The sequence below is a fragment of the Dasypus novemcinctus genome, chromosome 14 (genome assembly GCF_030445035.2).
Source record: "Dasypus novemcinctus isolate mDasNov1 chromosome 14, mDasNov1.1.hap2, whole genome shotgun sequence".
Lineage (NCBI taxonomy): Eukaryota > Metazoa > Chordata > Mammalia > Cingulata > Dasypodidae > Dasypus > Dasypus novemcinctus.
Window position 1 is genome coordinate 31,360,079 of NC_080686.1, and position 19,599 is coordinate 31,379,677.

The 19,599-nt window shown below is 36.1% G+C and overlaps 1 protein-coding gene across 2 annotated transcripts in view; it reads left to right on the forward strand.

Moving 5' to 3' along the window:
- The window catches only part of C14H8orf34 (chromosome 14 C8orf34 homolog), a 441,268-nt gene that overhangs the window by 337,031 nt on the left and 84,638 nt on the right, over positions 1 to 19,599 (forward strand). For both annotated transcript variants that reach the window (XM_058275622.2, XM_071207845.1), the window contains exons 9-10: positions 13,830 to 13,915; positions 18,671 to 18,747. In XM_058275622.2, the coding sequence (XP_058131605.2) occupies positions 13,830 to 13,915; positions 18,671 to 18,747 (163 nt within the window). The remainder of the gene's footprint in view (positions 1 to 13,829; positions 13,916 to 18,670; positions 18,748 to 19,599) is intronic.

A 19,599-nucleotide genomic window follows, 5' to 3' on the forward strand; every position in this document is an offset into this window, starting at 1 on the left:
CTCTAATTATGTCTTTCCAACAATTTGAAGAAAAAAATAGGTGGTGACTTGACAACAATCAAAATTTAAAATACTAGATTCATTATTGGGGGGGGGGAGCGGATTCTTCACACTAAAACTCTGAAAATAGTCATAAGAATTAGACATGGGCAAGCCTCACTTGTGTAAGTCTGCATGCAGCAGATTGTGAACTTGCGTTAGGTCTAGCTCCTAGATGAGAAATAACAAACTGCTTTGGGCTTACCGTCAGAACTGTTTTGAAGATTAACTAAATGTTTTGAAATTGACTTTCAAAGTGAAAATCCTATAAAAATACTAAGCAACAACCAAAGGAGGTTAGGTTTCTTATTTCTCTTTCTGTTTCTTTCATCTCTTTTATTTCATTTGTTCCACTTCCCTTTTTTTCACCATCTGAATGCTATGCCATGTGACCAACTGAACACTGTTTATTTTTAAATGTTCAATGAACTCATAAAAAAAAGTGTGATGGGGCTTTCATCTTAGACCCAATATGTGTGTCACTTTTGGCCAGGAAAATGTCTGCTACTTGGTAAAAAGGTACATAGTCCAGAATAGAAAGAAACCTGGAGAGGATCTAAATATCTTATATCCATGATGACTCCATATCACAGAAAGAAAATCTTTAATAGCTATGAAGTATTAGGTTTTAAATGCTGGTTTGGGTGGATAATGTAACTACAAAAATTCTAGTTGTAAGAAATATTCATAAAGTATGCAGGGGAGCATATTCTGAAAAAGAAATTTCTAAGACATTAATATAGCTGGACTTTCTCCTTTCTCCAAAGCCATTAATTATCACTACACCTTTCTAAACCTGTCTGATGATGCCTTGGAAATGCATAACTATGATTCTGACTGATTAATTGCCTAACTTTAATCTCTGACATTATATGGGGTTTCTGAGAATGATTTAAAAATTAGATTAATATATAACTGTTAACATTCTATAAACTGTAATGAGAATTATACAAAAAAATTCTTCTAAATCAAGTTTATTTCTCTAAAATGTTCATCAAAGTTTAATTTCATATAATTTTCTAGAAGAATTTTAGAAAATATTAAACATTATAGACAGCATGTGAAAAATAACATTGAAAATAGTATGGTAAAATGAAAACTGTTAATGTTGAAATTTTATTTATTATTTATTTATTATAAGTTGCAGTATATTATACTAATTATACTTCATTAAGATATAACAGGTAAAATGGGAATATGAACATTTATAGAAATAGTTCTGCAAATTTAGTATATCCTATTTTAGTAATTCTCAAGAAAAGAAAAAATTTGTGGCAGTCATGTTATCATTATATTACTTTCAAACCAAGGTATTGTATAAGCAACATAGTACACACTATTCTAGAAATAGAAAATAGTCAATGGTAAAAGGTGAGAGAACTCACTGATGGAGTCACTGTATGTTTAATGCTCAAACCTACTGTTATCACAAACTTTCCTATTTTGCTCTCATTTATTCTTTTCTTGACAACCAGAGCTCCTTTTCATTAGTACTTGGAAGTAATTACTACTTAGAATATTTTGTAAGGCTGTGTTCCACTTGGTCTTTGGTATCATGTTCATTCTGGAATTGCCCATTTGAATAAAAGAGTGGGGCTGGAAATTCCCAGGGGTCCCTCTGTCCATCTGGGCCCCAGCAGGCACCTTTGGTAAGTCTATCACGAATCCCTTTGATATGTCCATTTTCAAACCTGCTTGATGTGTCTCTCTATGGAAATGTAGTTTTTTTAGTGTGTCCTCATGGTCTCTTCTCTGATTGCTAACTGATCCCTTACTATGTATATTTAGATTGCTTCTTATACAACATAGCAATTTACATCTTTCTATTTTTGCTAAACTATCTTCTTGAGTTGAATTCCTAAGGAGGAACTGATTAGATATGTCGAAAGTTATAGCCAAACCATTTTCTAGGGATGGGTCCTTATTCTCTTCCACAACGATTTCATAAGTGCTCATTTTCCCAAAAATCTAATATTACTATTAAATCCATGTCTAAATTTTTGTTTGCATTTGCATGGCATATTTGTCTCCATTCTTTGACCTTTTGTAATTTGTTAGTCATTTTTTTTTGTAGTTTATTATTCGTTGATATTTTCTTTCATTTGATATAATCCTCCTCTTGTCTTTTGTATGCTATCTAGGCTGACTTATTCCTATATATAGTTATGGTTAGGACTATTAAGAAAATGCTTAAGTTTATATTTCTTTTATCAGCAATATCTTTTGCTTCTATTGTAAAATCAGAGAATAAGCTTACTAAACTCCTCCTAGCCTTATCCCATTTCTTTCACTTTTGTACAAGTTTATTACTGCTAAATTATTATTGCAATTTTCCTCATATATCATCTTGCCTAGAATTACTATATGTGTATTCTGATTTTTTACCATAGTCATTGGTATATTTAGACTTAATCTTATTTCTGTTTTTCCAAATATTGCAGTACTTGCCACCAATATCCTGATTTTATGGCTTCCTTATAAATGAGTTTTGCATTTTGATTCTTTGTTTTTGTGCCTCTTCCAAGAAATTCTTCAATAATGTCTCATATGGGTAGTGTAGATTTCTGAACTCTTGTATGTCTAAGGATGTCTTTTGATTGCCTAAAGGTGGGGTCAGAGAAAAGTCTCAACTTATATTCCAGGTCCAGTGTTAGAGCTTTAACTTTGTTGACACATGGCAGTGCAAATAGCTTCATTCTTCTTCCATAGCTTTAAAAAGAAGGCACAGCGTTATTACTTGGGAACTTTTTAGGAAAACAAATTGTTGTGCTCTACTCCAGAACTACTCAAGCAGAAACTCTGAGTGGAACCCAACAATCCATGTTTAACAAGTCATCCAACACATGCTTACATTCGAGAACCATTGCTCTACAGGAATAAGACCTTAACTCCCTATTTCCATTTAAATAGATTTTTCAAGGGGTCACCTCTAGGGATGATGACAGTTTGAAAGCACACCCACATTTCCCCAGATCCCAACATTTCATAGAGATAAATAAAGATCGTGTTAAAGGAACCTTGCCAATACCAAAACCCAGGGCTGCCTCTAGCTCAGACATTCCATGTTTGGCTGCTTTCTCCTGGTGTTTCCTTAGCTCCAGAGCATTCTGGCAGTTTGACCTTACTCCTTTCTCATGGCTGCCTCAGATATCAGAAAGATTGGAATGTCTCTAGGGTTGTCCTTTGTGCACGTGATAATGTATTCAAGCTGTGTGAATCAATGGGCCACACTCTGGTCATATCTGCCTGGAAAAATCTGGTTTATAGTTCCAAGGTGCTCTAAGAATCAATCCTAATCCACACTTGATGTTTTCCACTTTATTTTGTGTTGACATTTTTACATCAGAGCTGAGGTAAAGCAGAAAAGACAGGAAACAAGACATATCTCTTCTCCATGTGTGCTTTCCTAGGTTGCGTTTTAAAATTCTTAAGCCTCTGCCAGGAGAGTAATTAGCAGCCCAGATAAGAGACCACCTATGGCAGCTACATGTCTGCAATCATGGGTATAGGAGAGCACTATAAATTTGACTAGAGAGGTAAAGATACTTTACAGGCTATATCTCAGTTTTAGGAGATAGGAAGTTAAAGGAAAAATTTAACAGGAGAAAGAGAATGGTTTTTATCTCTATGTCACCATCAATCATTATATTTTAGAGGTTAATGCTCAGAGGTGCTTGGGAATGAGGGAGAGAATTTAATAAGCAGACTTTAAGGAAAGCCCTCTGGTGAAGGAGAATGCAATTCTACTTCATTTCACTCTCAGGAAAAAGATGCTTCATCTTGATGTATTGTTACTTATCCTCATGTGACATAAACAGCAAGAGTCAGCAGTACCTATAGATGAATGCTAGGAGGAAGATTTGTAAATGAATATCCTGAAATAAGAAGTAGGAAATCTACGTACTGTTGGAAATTTTCTCTTGGCAAAGGAGATCCTGGGAAAGCAGTGCTTGGGAGAAATTCTGGGAGATAGCTGTGCTGGGGTAGAGCATGCTACTGAGGGACTCTGAGAGAATGTGCCAAAGGGCAAAACTAGAATTGAAGTAAGTTGGCCATCCCACCAAACGCTTAAACTGAAATGGCTGCGGTTAAGGACAGATGCCCTGATGCAGTAAGTGGGTTTGGAAAAGAGGGTGGAAAGAGCAACCTCCAGTAATTCCCTGAAGAACTGAGACTTGAGGAGTGGGGGAGGCAAAGTTACATAAGACAAATGTCACTTTATTCTAGGGTGGAAAAGGTACCTATTAGAAGTCTCAGTGAATTCAGATAAACATCATTTAAACTAGCTAGTTATTTGGGGGGACAAGATGTGAATTAATATGCCAGGTCCTGAGCATCTAAAGAGTATCAAACCTCGTCTCTGAGTTCAGGTAGCTTGCAAAGTAATCGGAGAGATCATGCAAGTACACTTGTTCTCATGCCAGATTCTAAGCTCAGTGCTCAACATAGGGCTTTGCTTTGGTAGGTGCCTGTGACACTGAGGGTTCTCCAGAGAAGGAGAACTGACAGGATAAGTGTAACATATATGAAAAGGTTTATTACGAAGAATTGGCTCAGACAGTTGGGGAGGCTGGCAAGACAAAATTCTGTAGGGCAGACCAGAGGCTGGGAATTTCATTAAGAGTGATGTTGAAGTCTTGAGTCTAAATTCCTTAGGCTGGAAACTCAGGATGGAGAGTCGAGGTTATAGTGGTGAGGCAGAGCTCATTCTTCTTCTGGACCCTTTCTTTGCATTTAAGTTCTCCTACTGATTGGATGAAGCCCACCAACCTTAAGGAGAGTGGTCCCCTTTCCTTACAGACAACTGATTGAAGATGTTAGTCCCATTACAAAATACCTCCACAGCAACACCCAGCTCAGCGGTTGACCAAACAACAGGACACCACAAGCTAGTTAAGTTGACATAAAATTAACCGCCACAGTCCCCAATAAATTTTTGACATTGACAACAATTTTGATTTTTTTTAAGATTTCAAAATTGAATGAGTGACAATGGAGTGAATGAATTTTCCTCAGAAATAAATTTGGAGGAACAACTGGAATCCTAAAATGGAAAATTAATATTTAGAAAGAGTCTTAGAAATAACTCAGTGATTGGTATTATGAAACATGCTTATGAATTAAAAGAAGACTTTGGAGGGGGAGGGTAAGTTAGTTTTCTAACTCTGAAAATATGGTTCAAAATTTCTTAAAACCAAAAACTGTTTATTTTAGTTCCCATAATCTAATTGGCATTTATCAGGAAATACAATTTATTTTGCAATAAAGCAGAGTATCATAATCTTGAAAATAGGTGAGTTAAATAGTATTATATCATATTCTGGAAATCTTTGTAGATATTTTGAAGCCCAGAGAGGGCAAATTTCATCCCATTCCAGACAGCCTCTTCAACATCTCCACATTGTTATCCAACTGCATCTTTACCTCTACGCCTAGATGTCCAAAAGGCATTTCAAATTTAACATGTCCCAAAATAAATTGTACTTTGTCCCCATCAAAAAATTTTCTCCCTTTATTTTCCTTGTCTCAGCAAAAACTCAACACCATCTTTCAGTTGCTCAGACCCATAAAATTTTTTATTCCACATTGTTTATTCCTCTCTTTTTCTCACATCCCATGTCTAATCTATCAGGCCTCCTGTTGGCTCTAGCTATAACATATATCTGGAATTGGTTCAGTTCTTACCTCCTCCACCACTGCCATCCTTCTGCAAGCCACACTCAACTCTTACTGAGGTTGAGGTGATAGCCTCCTAAATAGTCTCCTTGCTTCTGTGCTTGCCCCTCTACAGCCTATTCTCAACACAGCAGCCAGAGTGATCCTTTTTAAAGAGGAAGTCACAGCATGCAATTCCTCTGCTTCAAACCCCTCCACTGGCTTCCCATTTTCAAGAGAGAAGATTTTGCAGTGGTCTACACATATGATATATGTCCTACTTGATCTAGTCCCCAGCTCCTCTCTGACAACACCTCCTATTTCTTCTCTTTTTCATTCCACTCTAGCCTTTGGCCTCAGAATATTTGAATTTGCTGTTCCCTGCCCCTGCACTGTGCTCTCCCCAGAGAACTGTCTTGCTTACTCCTGGTTTCTTGAGGTTTGGGCTCAAATATTATCTTCGACTGACACCTTCCCTGGATGCCCCATTTTACAGTTGCATACCACCACTCCTCCAGAGCCTTCCCATAGGCCTGTGTGCCTTCCTGCTCTACTTCTGCCTCCTTTAATTTTAGCCATGCTTCTTACTGATGCCTGATCCACTCTGTTTTACTTGTTTGTGCATCACTTCCAGTCAGTAGACTGTAAACTCCACAAGGATGGGGCTTTTGGCCAGATTTGTTTACTGCTCTGTCCCAGCACCTGGACCAGTGCTTGGAACATCTTATGGACTCAGTGTACTCCCACCCTCCTTCCTCCACATTTGGGCACCCCCATTTTTGTATTGTTGCAAAAGTTTCCCAAATGGTCTCCTGAAATTCACCCATCCAAGATGAATGTGATTTTCTTAGCAGAGCTTTTATCATATTAGGCATCTAAATAAAAACTTTCAAAGCTGCCTGCCATATTAAATTTAATTTCTTTTGTTTGGTTTCTAAGATCCCATCTGAACTCATCTTATCAATGTAGTATCATTGTTCATTTTTCTCAACATATTTCTATCACTAAAGATTATTGGTCAATTTTTGTTATGCTTAATGTTTCTCTATTTTCTTTCCTTGCTTCCTTTTATAAAATTTATTGAAGTATATCACTCATACATAAACATGCATCAACAATAAGTGTATAATAATAGTTGTGAACTTAAAAAACAAACATACATAATATCATACAGGGCTCTCATACCTCACCATACCACCAATACCTTGCATTGCTGTGAAACATTTTAATCTAATGATTAAAGCACTTCCTCAAAATATTACTACTAACCAAAATAACTTACATTTGGTGTATTTTCCCCAAACCCACCCTATTATTATTATATTATACATACATAAACAATAAGTATATAGTAAAAGCTGTGAACATACAAAACAAACATGATAACATCATCCAGGGGTCCCATACATCAGCCATCACCACCACCTTGTATTGTGGTGAGACATTTGAGAATACTGTCAAAATCTTTCTACCAACTATAGTCCATATCTTACATTTGGTGTATTTTCCCCCCCTCCACCCTGTTATTTTTTTTAAATATATTTTTATGACAGAAGTTGTAAACAACTTACCAAAAACCATGCACATGTGCAGAATTTCCATACAACACCCCTCTATCTACATACCACATTGTGCTGGAATATTTGTTACAGATCACGAGGTAATATTATCACACGATTACCAGAAGCATAGTGTACATTTGGCACACTTTTTCCATACTCCCCCATTATCCACACAGTACATCTTTGGCATAGATGCATGAATATTACATTACTACTGTTAACTACAGTCCATAGGTCACTCCAGTTGTATTTTTCCCATGCTTCTCCATGTTCCCACCACCCTGCAATAGTGATGTACGGGTGCTCTAGCTCACAAAGGACACTCTTGCATCTGTACCATCAACCACAATTCTCATCTACTTCTGGGTTTACTGTGTTATTTAGTTACTAGATTATTCTCTAGCTTTCTTTGAATTGACATTTGCATCCCTAGACTTCCCTTTGGAGCCACATTCTGATTTATAAACCAGCTGTTACTCACTATAATGTGTCACCATCAACGCTATACATTTCCATACTTTTACAGTAAAGTTAATTGAAACTTCTACATAAATTAAGCATCAGTAGTCAATCTCAGTCGTCCTCCTATTATCTCCTTTAATAATCCACCACTTACCACCAGGTCTTGAAGATATTTTCCTACATTTTCTTCTAGAAGCTTTATGGTTCTTGCTTTTATATTTAGGCTTTTGATCCATTTTGAGTTAATTTTTGTATAAGGTGTGAGATAGGGGTCCTCTTTCCTTCTTTTGGCTATGGATATCCAGTTCTTTCACACAGTTTGTTGAATGGACTGTTCTGCCCGAGCTGAGTGGGTTTGACAGGCTTGTCAAAAATCACTTGACCATAGATGCTTGCTTCCTTTTATTACCTTATTTTCCCTCAGGAAAGCTTCTATTGCCAGCCTGGGTGTCATTTTATTATTTTCTCCTCTTTCCCTGAAACACATTTTCTCTTATTTTTCACCCAATCAAACCTCAGTATTATTTCAAAGCTCAGATCAAGGACCATCTACTCTATTAAAACTTCTCCAGTTAATTCAGATTTTGTTTATCATTCCCTCTGAACTTCTAGGGAACTTGGAAAATCTTAGTTTGACATTTAATTTCACATCAACCATAGTACATTCAATTCAGTTCAAGCAAACATTTGATCAATGTTTGCTCTTTAGTTAGCTACTGATTTATTCCAGAAAGTATTCAGGGAGGATTAAATATATATGCATGATAACACAAAAAGACAAAAATGACTTCTCAAGAATCTGAACATATTCTTGGCCAATACCTTCGTACTAGAACCTTTTACATTTTATTTCCTGCCTGGGGATAGCCAATAAGAATCTCTCTACACTAATATAGAGGCAACTTGAAAGTTCAGGAATATCAATGTCCACAGACCATCCTTGACCAGGAGTTGATGGATAAATGCTTTACCCTTTAATCCTTCAATTGGACTCATTAAGGTTCCTCAGAAGTTCTAGTGAACCTGAGCAGCAGCCACCTTTAGAGGGGCTGACTCAGTTACATATTCTTGTATTGGCTTTCCTTCCTTTCATGTTTCACTCCCTTGTTCCTCACTTCTACCCCTTGGGTCATATCCCAAATAATCTGGTCAGACCTAAGCTTCTGTCTCAGGCACTACATTTGGGTAATCTGCACTAAGGCACTACTTAACCCTTAACATGGACAGGATGATCTTTACCACTTTTCAAGGGAGTATAATTATAATAACATTCTGTGGAAAATTCACAGACATAGGCTGGGTCCCATTTTCCTTTCCTTATCTCCAAGGTGAGATAATCACTAAAAAATACTTTTCCCGTAGAGCTTACAATGTACTAAACTAAATATAAGCTAGGCATTAGGGACATAACAATAAGAAAAATGAAATGTTTGCATTTGAAATGCCTTCAGTTTGTTGACAAACAGACAACTAAGCAAACAGTGAAAATACGGTAAAATAAGCTACAGCTACAGTTAAGATTTAGTGTTAACACAGGTGCTAACACTTCTGGAATGAAAATTTCTGAAAAGAAGAGAATCTAGAGTGAAAATGAGTAATAAGCCAAACACTAAAAAAGGAAAAGGTAAATCCTATCAGAGATAATGACATAATTGATGGCTATAAAGTCTTAATAACAAAAAAATGAATGCAGTTTTGAGTTTCTGAAGCATAAAAATCCATGGTGCAATATCCAAAAAGATGAATGTTTGCAGAGGCAGGTACAGTTGTGCAATCGACTCAACTTGCCAAGGAAATAATAATTCATCTTGAAGGTAAAGGAAAGTCAATAAAAATAGTAGTTCTTAAATTCTTTTGTGTCAAGGGTCATTTTGAGAATCTGGCTGAAGTTATTGACTCTCTCTCTCTCTCAAAAAAAAAAAAAAAAAAGAGTGTCCACCAAAATTTTTCCATTTCATTTGTGAATGTCCTGAAACCTGTCCCTGGACTGTGTTTAGACCTATTTAACTAAGGTGTTTCAAGCATGAGAGTAATATGGTTGGATTTGTGTTAAGAGCATTCCAGTAGTCATGTCAAAATGGATTTTTGGAGGGTAAGTCTCTAAGTATGAATTTCAGTGAGGAAATTATGTAACAATCCAGGTATATCAAGAAGAGCAGTAAAACTATAATAGTAGTATAAAGAAGAAATAATGGATTTAAGAAATATCTTTAGGACTACAATCATAAGATTTATTGATTAGCCATGGGCTGTGAGGAATTGGATGATAACAAAGTCATGTTGCCATAGAGATGCTTGTACCTCCAAGTAAAATGTCCTGCAAGATTCGAGGTAAACCAATCTTGAACTGAGAGCTAAAGACAAAGATTGAAAAATCTCAACCTATGCATGGTTAATACCATAGATTGGATGAGATAATTCAGGAAGATGGTGCAGAGTGAGAAAAGGACCATAGACAGAACTGAAGAGAAAAAATGATATTTTAAGGGCTGCAAAGAAAGTAGAGCCTATAGAGGAGACTGCGAAGACATATACATAGAGGCAGGCAGAGATACACGAAAGACAAGTGCCACAGAAGACAAGGAAGGAAAGCCTGAGGAATGAGCAGATATTCAGTATGAAGTGTAGCTGAAAGGTCAATTAAACACAAGCTGTGAGAAGTTTTCTTTTGTATTTGCCAGTTAGAAGAACATGCACTCTTGGTGGAAGTAGTTTTCTCAGAGTCATAGAGGCAGAAGCCAAATTAAAGTAAACTGAAGAGTGAATGAAAACTATGAAAGTAAAGGCATTTTTAAAATTTTTAAAATTTATTTCTCTCCCCTTCCCCCCGGGGTTTCACCCCTTGTCTGTTCTCTCTGTCCATTTGCTGTATGTTCTTCTGCATCTGCTTGCATTATCCAGTGGCACTGGGAAACTGTGTCTCTTTTTTCCTGAGTCATCTTGCTGCGTCAGCTCTCCGTGTGTGCAGCACCACTCCTGGGTGGGCTGTGCTTTTCTCACGTGGGGCGGCTCCCTTACGGGGCACACTCCTTGAACGTTGGGCACCCCTACACAGGGACACCCCTGCATGGCATGGCACTCCTTGGGCATGCAGTACTGTGCGTGGGCCAGCTCACCACATGGGTCAAGAGGCCCTAGGGATTGAACCCTGGACCCTCTGTATGGTAGAAGGACACTCTATCAATTGAGCTACGTTCGCTTCCCAGAAGTAAAGGCATTGAATGAAGAATGTTTAAGACGTTTGGCTCAAAAAAGAATGAACAAGATATTTTATATGATGATGGAAGGGTCCTTTTTTTTTTTTTTTTAAAGAAAGAAAGGTAAGTATGCTTGTTTATATGCTGTGGGAAATGACCAGCAGAGATGAATGGAATGAGAGGTGGTAGTGATGTGAGGAAGATGAGATGCTGGGATCCAAGTTACTGGACTGATGGAGAAGGTAACCTTAAATAGGAGATAGGGCCTCTCACCCTCAGGGAACTGGAAAGGTGGTGAATATGGATTGGGGTACAGATAATTCTGTAAGTGGTGTGTGAAAGAGAGTTGAAGGTCTTTATTCCTGATTAATTTCTCTTGATGGCATAGAGAGGAAGTGACACTTTTGAATAGACTTGAAAGGCAAGGAAAACAGACAAGCAGCCCAAGTTTAAAGTTGGAGACCATGAATTTGCACTCACAGCAAGCCTAGAGTGTTATGATTTTCTACAGTAATGTTCAGCCACACATAAGCAGGGGAAGATGGATGATTACAGGATTGGGGTTTTGTTGGGCAGGAAGAGGTAAGGACAGGGTACCAGGGAGCTGATGAAGCATTGAGTCTCTAGGTGAGGAGGGAAGGAAGGGAATCCAGGAGAGGCCAGATACTCTGAGAGAAAATAGAGGGAACAAGAAGCTGGAGGGTCTATATTTTGTTGAAGAGAAAGTGTTAAGGAGAGGAGAATGTGAAAGCCTGAAAGAGGTGAGTTGTTTGTCAGAGAACAAGGAAAACTGGAGTTAAAATTTTGTGACCTGGAGCAGTTATGAGCTGTCTGGCCTTGGGATAGAAAGGGTGACATGGACGTGAAAAACCTCCAACTTGAATAGGTGGAGGGTTTTTGAGGTGAGGTGGTGGATACACATGAAAATAAAAGTCACACAGATAATATTGACACTTGAATTGAAGAAGAAAACTTCGAGCCTGAACAGAGTCTTCACAGGCAGAGAGAAGAACGGTCATTATATATTTTCTTGTGTTAGCTAAGGTGAGAGGTCAAACAGCCTTCATTACGGAAGGGATACTGCCTAGGGATGTAATATTTTTAGAGCAGAGAAGGGTTTGGATTTTGGTTATGACAAGGAGGAACAGAAAACATTTTGTTTAGTGGCTGAGAATGTAGGGGAGTTTGTTTAACATGGAAGAGGGGTTTTAGAAAGCAAAGAGAAAAGGTTTGGCTGTAGGAGTAGGGGTGAAACTCTTGAGGTAAAAATGGAAGAAAAAAAGTGATTTAATTTTTATTAAGGCTGTATTTCCCGGACCTGCCCACACAACTCTTGTTTGCATAGCGCCTATTAACCTCTTACAGAAGGAGTGCTGTGTGGATTACAGTTTGGAAAACATTGGCAGAGGGCTCAAGGATAGCAGGGATGTGAAGCATTCCTCAATGGAACTGGTGCCAAATGACAACAAACTCAACCTTAAGGTATCTGGAGGGCAGTGTTTGGACAAAAAGGAGCAGCTTCATGGCATCTGAGAGGCCACCCAATTTCTTGGGTTGTTTTTTCATGGCCATTTGTCTTTTTAAAAGCTCAGCTAAATTGAGAACTCTGTGAAATCAGGGATAGTCATAATTTCTTTGCATCTCTACAACAAGTGACTTATTATTGCACATAGTAACAAATGCTTAATAAATATTTGGTTTTGCGAAAGCATGCAATGAGCAAACTAACTACGACATAGCTTCTTTTTTCTTGATTCTCTTAGGAAATTACCCTTGAGAATTCCTTAATTAGGTCATACAATACAGTAAATATGTTTTCATGTATAGAATGTAATACATAAGTATAAATGTATAACATATACAGAGATGTGCAAGATTTAATAATAAAAGAATAAATATGCAAATATTAGCTACAATATTTATAGTTACACAAAATATAGACACATGCATATATGCTTGAATTTATAAAAGGCAGATGGAACTTATTATGTGATGCCATTGTGGTATATAAAAACAAATCTCTGTAATGACTGGAAATTATAACTTTTGAGCCTGGTACAGTGATGAATTGTATTTGAGTTTAGTATTTGTTTTAATGTTAATGCTATTTGTTATGCATTTCTTAATACTTTTTTATGAGGGCAATTGTCATCAACTAAATACAGGAGAAGAAGTAACAGGTAGAAACCCAATCTCTGGATTGCTTGATATATACATAGTTAGCAGAGCTATCTTTTATTCTGATGTTTTTAGGACACACTTCACAACATTTATTGTGAAGCTCTACCTCCTTCTGTAATGTGTTTTGTGAAAGAACTATAAACCCAAACTGTTTGAATTAAATATTGTGTCCACATTTCTCACTGCAGTGATGAGGATCTAGAACTCAGAAATATATTATAGTAAAATGACCTACACTATCCATCTCTCCCAAAGATGTCCAGGTTTTTTTGTTGACTTACCTTGACTTGCAGGCTCTTATCCTCAGGTTGACTGGTAATAACTGTGATTTTAAGAATTATGTTTGATAAATTCCTCTGTAAGCATGACAGTCCTTTCATGCTGCCTGGACTCAAACCTTAGGTGAACTTGCTGTGTTAGATCATTGCTTTCCTTTTGCTCAGTTCCCCTTTTCAGTGAAAACATTTGCTTATTATCCTTCATCTAGTCAGGCTAAGAAGAAAAGCAGGTGCTACCTATACAACTCTTCCCATGTATATACAAGAGACAAGAGAATAGTTTTTCTTAAAGTTTCAAAAAGAAAGAACACTTTAGTAACCTTTTATTTTTACTTTGAAGAAGCATATCTAAGCATAGAATCTAGAAATTTACAATCATGTCTCCAATTGTATGTAGTTTGTAATTCATAGTTCAGCATTGTTAGAGATTTCAGTGACTATTTTTAATTATTTAGGCTTCAAGGAGAAAACCTAGCAGAAAGGACAGAAGAAATGTCACAAATACTTCATTCTCCAGATGAAATAATCCCAGATTCTTTGGGTAAGTTTAAAATCCAACATTGTCTGTTGTTGTTTTGGTGGCAATTGAAGACACACACACACAAAAGTAAAAATAAAACTAAAAATCTCCCCCGACAACCAAATCAACCATAGCTGCAGGCTACATGCCAACCACTGGCACCCTTGGTCAAGCTGCGTGAGTCCTGAGGTTAAGAGCAGAGGAGGAGAAGAAGCAGGATATTTAAAAAACTCCTAAAGCTTAAATAAGAAAAGATTGATAAACCATTAGAAAAATAGGCAAAGGATATGAATAAACATGTCAGAGAAGAGGAAATACAAATGGCCAATGAGCATATGAAAAATGCTTATTATCCTAGTAATCAGGAAAAGCAATTTAAGACCACAATGAAATGCTGTTTTAAAATCACTTTTTTGGCCATAATTGCGAGAAATGACAAAACCAAGTGCTGGTGAAGACATAGATTAAAGAAAGTCACATGCTACTAATGGGGTACAAACTATTTTGGGAAACAATTTTCCATTATCTTAAAATGTTGAACAGTTGTTTAACCTAAAAATCAGAAACTTCACTTCTAGGTAAGTAACTCATATACAAGGAAATGTGAACAACTGTATTCACATCAGCATTGTGAATATTAGTAATAACTACTTATATCTGTAGATGGGAAAATGAATAAATGGCACAATTGTTATACTGTAGGAAAACTGAATGCGTTTTAACTACACACATAGGATGAATGAAATCAATAGCGTCTTGATAAATGTTTGACTGGTTCTTTGAAAATGAAAACCTTGATTTGTAGAGATTGAGGATTTCCGTGGTTTAAATACTCCCTCCATGGCTGACTTCAAGCTACTACCCTACTGGCACGCAACTCAGACGTGAGAACAAATGACAGCTGGCTCAGCCCGTCTGCTATGAGCATGTTCCAGCTCTCCACTGAATGAGTTTTACAAGTACAATGTTGACTGACTGAATGAAAAGCACAGAATGCCATTTTTATAAAGCTCAAAAATAAGCAAATCTAAACAACGTGTTCTCCAGGAAACATATGTAAGTGATAAATCCATATTTAAAGAAGGAAATGATAGACTCAAAAGTGGCGGTTGTATTTAGGAGGCAAGGGAAGTAGGGGCATGGGATAGAAAAGAGGTCATAGGTATATGAAGGTTATTGGAAATTTTCTAGTTCTCAAGTTAGGAGGTGGGTTTGGCACATTCATTTTATTACTGTGTTCTATAGCAAATATATATTATATATATTCTTTGTATACATCAAATATTACATAATAAACATTGAAAAATAAAGTGGTATGGGAGTGTAAATGATAATAGTTTATAAATATGAATGAATCTATTGTAGTTCTGGTGGCATGGCACACACTTGATAGATCTTTAACACCATCTGATGGCTTGGAGCTCTGTACTCCAGAAAAACTTGTTCTTAATATTAACCCATTCCTGTGAGTGTGAACCCTTATAAATAGGATCTTTTGATGAGGTTACTTCAGTTAAAGTGTGGCCCACCTGAATCAGGATGGATCTTAATCCTATTACTGGAGACTTTATAAAGAAGGCCACAGAGAGAAAAGCCACAAGCAGCAGCCGGAAGCTGGAAGTCAACAGGACCATGAAGAGAAAGGAGAAGATGCCTCCATGTTCGTGGCCTTGGGACAGAAAAGCCAAGGACCAAGGATCACCTGCAGCCAACCCTAGAATGCCCCAGCCTTTAGAGAGAAAGCATCACCTTGCTGACTCTCAGTTTTGGACTTCTCCTAACCTCCAAACCATGAGCCAATAAAGGCCCATTATTTAGGCAAACCCACCGTGTGATGTTTTTTTAGCAGCTAGAAAACTCAAACACACCAGTATTGAAAGTTGTCACAGAAGCCACAGACCAGTCATTTGTTGGCACATGCTTAGCTTCTGAAGTCAACCTGGCCTCTCCTCACTGGTATGCTTGCATCTGTGCCTTTACTTAGACCATTTTTCCCTGTTAGTACATTCTTTCTCTGCCCTCTGCCCATTCCGATCCCCTGCTCTAAGGTAACTTGCAAATGTCGCTTACCTCCAGCCCATACTGATATTCCTTCCCCCTTTTCTTAGCCCCTAATTATTCTTGAAATGCTTCTTGTATGTTTGTTTTCTCATCTCAATTGGATTATATGCTCGTTGAGGTTTTCCTGTGTTGCCCATAATGTCCAAAACTAGACACAAGACAGATGCTATTTAACTACTTACTCATTAATTGGTTTAATTCTATCAAACTACTCCAATCTGCCAGTCTACAGACATATATCTTTCAGCAATCACATTTATGTAATTATTGAGCATTGTAGGGATTTAGACTTCTGGGTAATTAAGCAATGCACAAGAATCATGTTGTTGATTATACTTCCTTGCATCCACTGAAAAAATGTACTCATTCAGTTTAAGCTTCTTTCCTGACATGTTTATAACCAGCAGGGCTCACAGTCAAATATGTGTAGATTTAATCAGCAAATTCCAAAATATGGGTTTCTGATTTAGTATATTCTTTCCTACTTAAGTTAATCAAATAATTAGACCCAATAACTAGATAATATTGGCATTATCCAAAAATGCTAATGTGATTTTATGTCAACTATGTATCCACCTTGAACTTGAGTCAATAAATATAAATATTTCTGTGAAGTGGTGTAATTTTATGCATAAAAAACACATTGGATATAATCAGCAAAGTAAGAAATAAATCAGGGATAAGTTGGATAAAGGTAAGCATTGTGATAAACTCTACAAATTTCTAAGGTCCTACCAGCCTTCCTAGTCAACCACAGAGGCTAAATTTCTAGTCCAAGTTCTGCCAGAAGTTGTTAGACTTTGACAAAATTACTTTACCTCTCTATGCTTCAGTTTCTTCTTCTCTAAAAGGAAGAGACTAGATAAACTCTCTAATATTCTACAAATTTAGAGACTCATTTTACCCCTTTGTGATTTAAAATAAAAGAAGCTCATGGAATTAATCACCTGTATTTTGAAAGTCATGTATACTTATAAAAAATTTATCTGGAATAAACAGAGCAACTTTTTTTCATATATATACCCACCAATTATTGTTAGTAAGCAATTTACTCATAACACTTAAAAAACAATAAAAGTTAATGGAGTGTACCCCTCCAAACATTAAACACTACGCTTTTATTTTAATGCTGTCTATTATTAATAGCTTATTAGATGGGGGTCCTTTCACTAAATTTGAACTATTCAGCAGGGCTCATTCAACTTGATTGTTTTTTATATGATCAGGTATGTGATTTCTAAATATTTTGGCAGCATATCAGTTATCCTTCTATCCTAAGGTGCACAGTTTTGTATAGTAGAATTCAATCTTGGAAGAGTTAAACTATGCTTAATTTACTCCCTAATTTAAAGAACCTATCCTAACACTTACAACTATTTACAACTTTAATAGATAAGGTTCTAATACTCTTTCCAGGTGGATTAATATTTCTAAACTTGGAGTGATTTTCATCATTATCCTCATTATCCTCATTTGCTTCTTTCTAATGTCTAGGTTCTCTTTGGAGGGGAATATGTAAAATTTTAAAATTTATTTACAACTTGAGAATGTAGGCGATGCTCCCAAAGTTAGTTTTATGGTGGAAAGCAGACCGTGTTCTAACATGAAATCTACATTCCATCTGGAAACACTATGTACCCTGGGATTTAGTAACTTTTCCTCTTGAATGTAAAATTCTGGATTACAAAGAGAAAGCTCCATGATTCAAACAACTACGATTATGGATTTGTGCTAAGCTTTCCATGTCTCCCTGGTCTCTGGTGGCCATTAAGGATTTGAAGGATTTAATGCTCTGATTTTCTTCCCAGATCATGCCAGACATTTTATGCAACAGAAAAATCTGTCTCTCTCTATACATGGAGCTAAAGAAAATCTTCTTTAGGGATTCATATGGCTTTCTCAAATATTAATAAAAGTACAGAATCAATTTTAAAAGTGTCCAGTAGTTTAAAATACCTTCTTCTTAACTGATTTTTCATTTGAATAGGAGTTAAAACTCAATTAAGGGAAGCTGACTATAACAGTCTCTGATACAGAGTATTTTCAGATGCTCTATATATTTATCCTTATTGTAGAATTCCTTATAACCCATAGAAATCTTTGTTGTTACAAATTATTAACTCAGTTACATAGAGAAAGGGTTGCCATCATTTCATTCATGAATTTGAAAGTTACTGCTCACTCACCACTCAGTCTACTCAGGCTAAGTAATCATGACTTCTTGCTTGATACATTAAAATGGAAAATCTACCGCCATTTAATTAAATGAATCCTTCACTGAACTCTTCAGATTTTTCCATTTTATTTAAAAGAGAAACACAAAATAATATTTAAACAATGTAGTCAATTAAAAGAGAGTTAATGGGTAAAACAAAGAAAAATTACAAAACAGAAAAGGGACATTAAATATATTTCAACAATCAACTTAATAGAATGCCAAAAAAGAATTTCTTTATTTGAATAATTAAGATATCTACAGCTCATACACATTCCTGACATCACCATATTCTTCTAAATTAGATCACTTCACATTTTCATAAGTTATCGTTGAGCTAAAAAAATTCTATCATCTAGACTATTTTAACTTATATGCACTATGTTTTTCCAAAAGCCAGTTTAGTCACTTTAATATTCTTCTCACAATAGGTTTATATATTAGATAGTTAATTCAGAGATTATGTGACTGTAAGTTATTTGTTTTTTTTACTAAAAAAGATTCTTTACCTGGGACTGAAGAAGCACTTATGGAGGAGGGTGAAGAATTTGAGAAAGCATCAAAATTAACAGGAACTGTAAGTATATATATTTATTTATTTTTTGTCTCTAAAACTAATATATACTCTAAGAGGGAAATCAATCTAGAAGGCATAGAAAAAATTCTTTAAATTAAAGAATATTTAAAAACATGTGTACAGTATTTCTCCCATAGTCATTTGAATGCTGGCATCAGCAGGTGGCCAGCTTTATTATGGGTATAAAATAGGGTGGTACCAACCTCTTTTTAGCAACTGGGGAAGAAGGTTTCAATGAGGGAAGAAAAACTAAAGGTCTGGCATTGCCAGTTGCTTACTTGTGCAATTGAACATTCTAAAGTATGTAAGCTGCCATTTTAGACTTTGATAAATTTAACTCTATATATCTTGATAGAAAAACAAATGTTTTGCATATTATAGAAGTTCACATATATATATCTTAAAATACTACTTACAGTTTTGAAGTCCTTGTAATGGTCTTGTTAAACATTATCTCATCGGCTTAGTATATTGAGACAAAGCCATTATGTGTAAGTTTTTTTTAAAATGCAATTTAATGTTAAAGAATAAAATCAGAGAAACTGAAATCTAGGTATAAATTCTAAATATAAAGTTTATAAGAGACACTGAGTTGCCAAAAAACATGACTAATGTAATCTTGGATGAGGCTAAACATAATACTTGGGCCAGGTCATTTACCACTATACTTGCTCATGAGATCACATAGTTTGGTACAGTGTTTGGATCACGAGATTTAGTTGAGGGCATCACCCTTCCTGATGGACTTCTTAATGGACTTACTTTTAAAAAATTACTAATGAACTCTATGTGTGCTCACATTTCACCTTCTTATCAAAGCTTTCCTAAGCCTGTTTAAAATTTCACATTTTC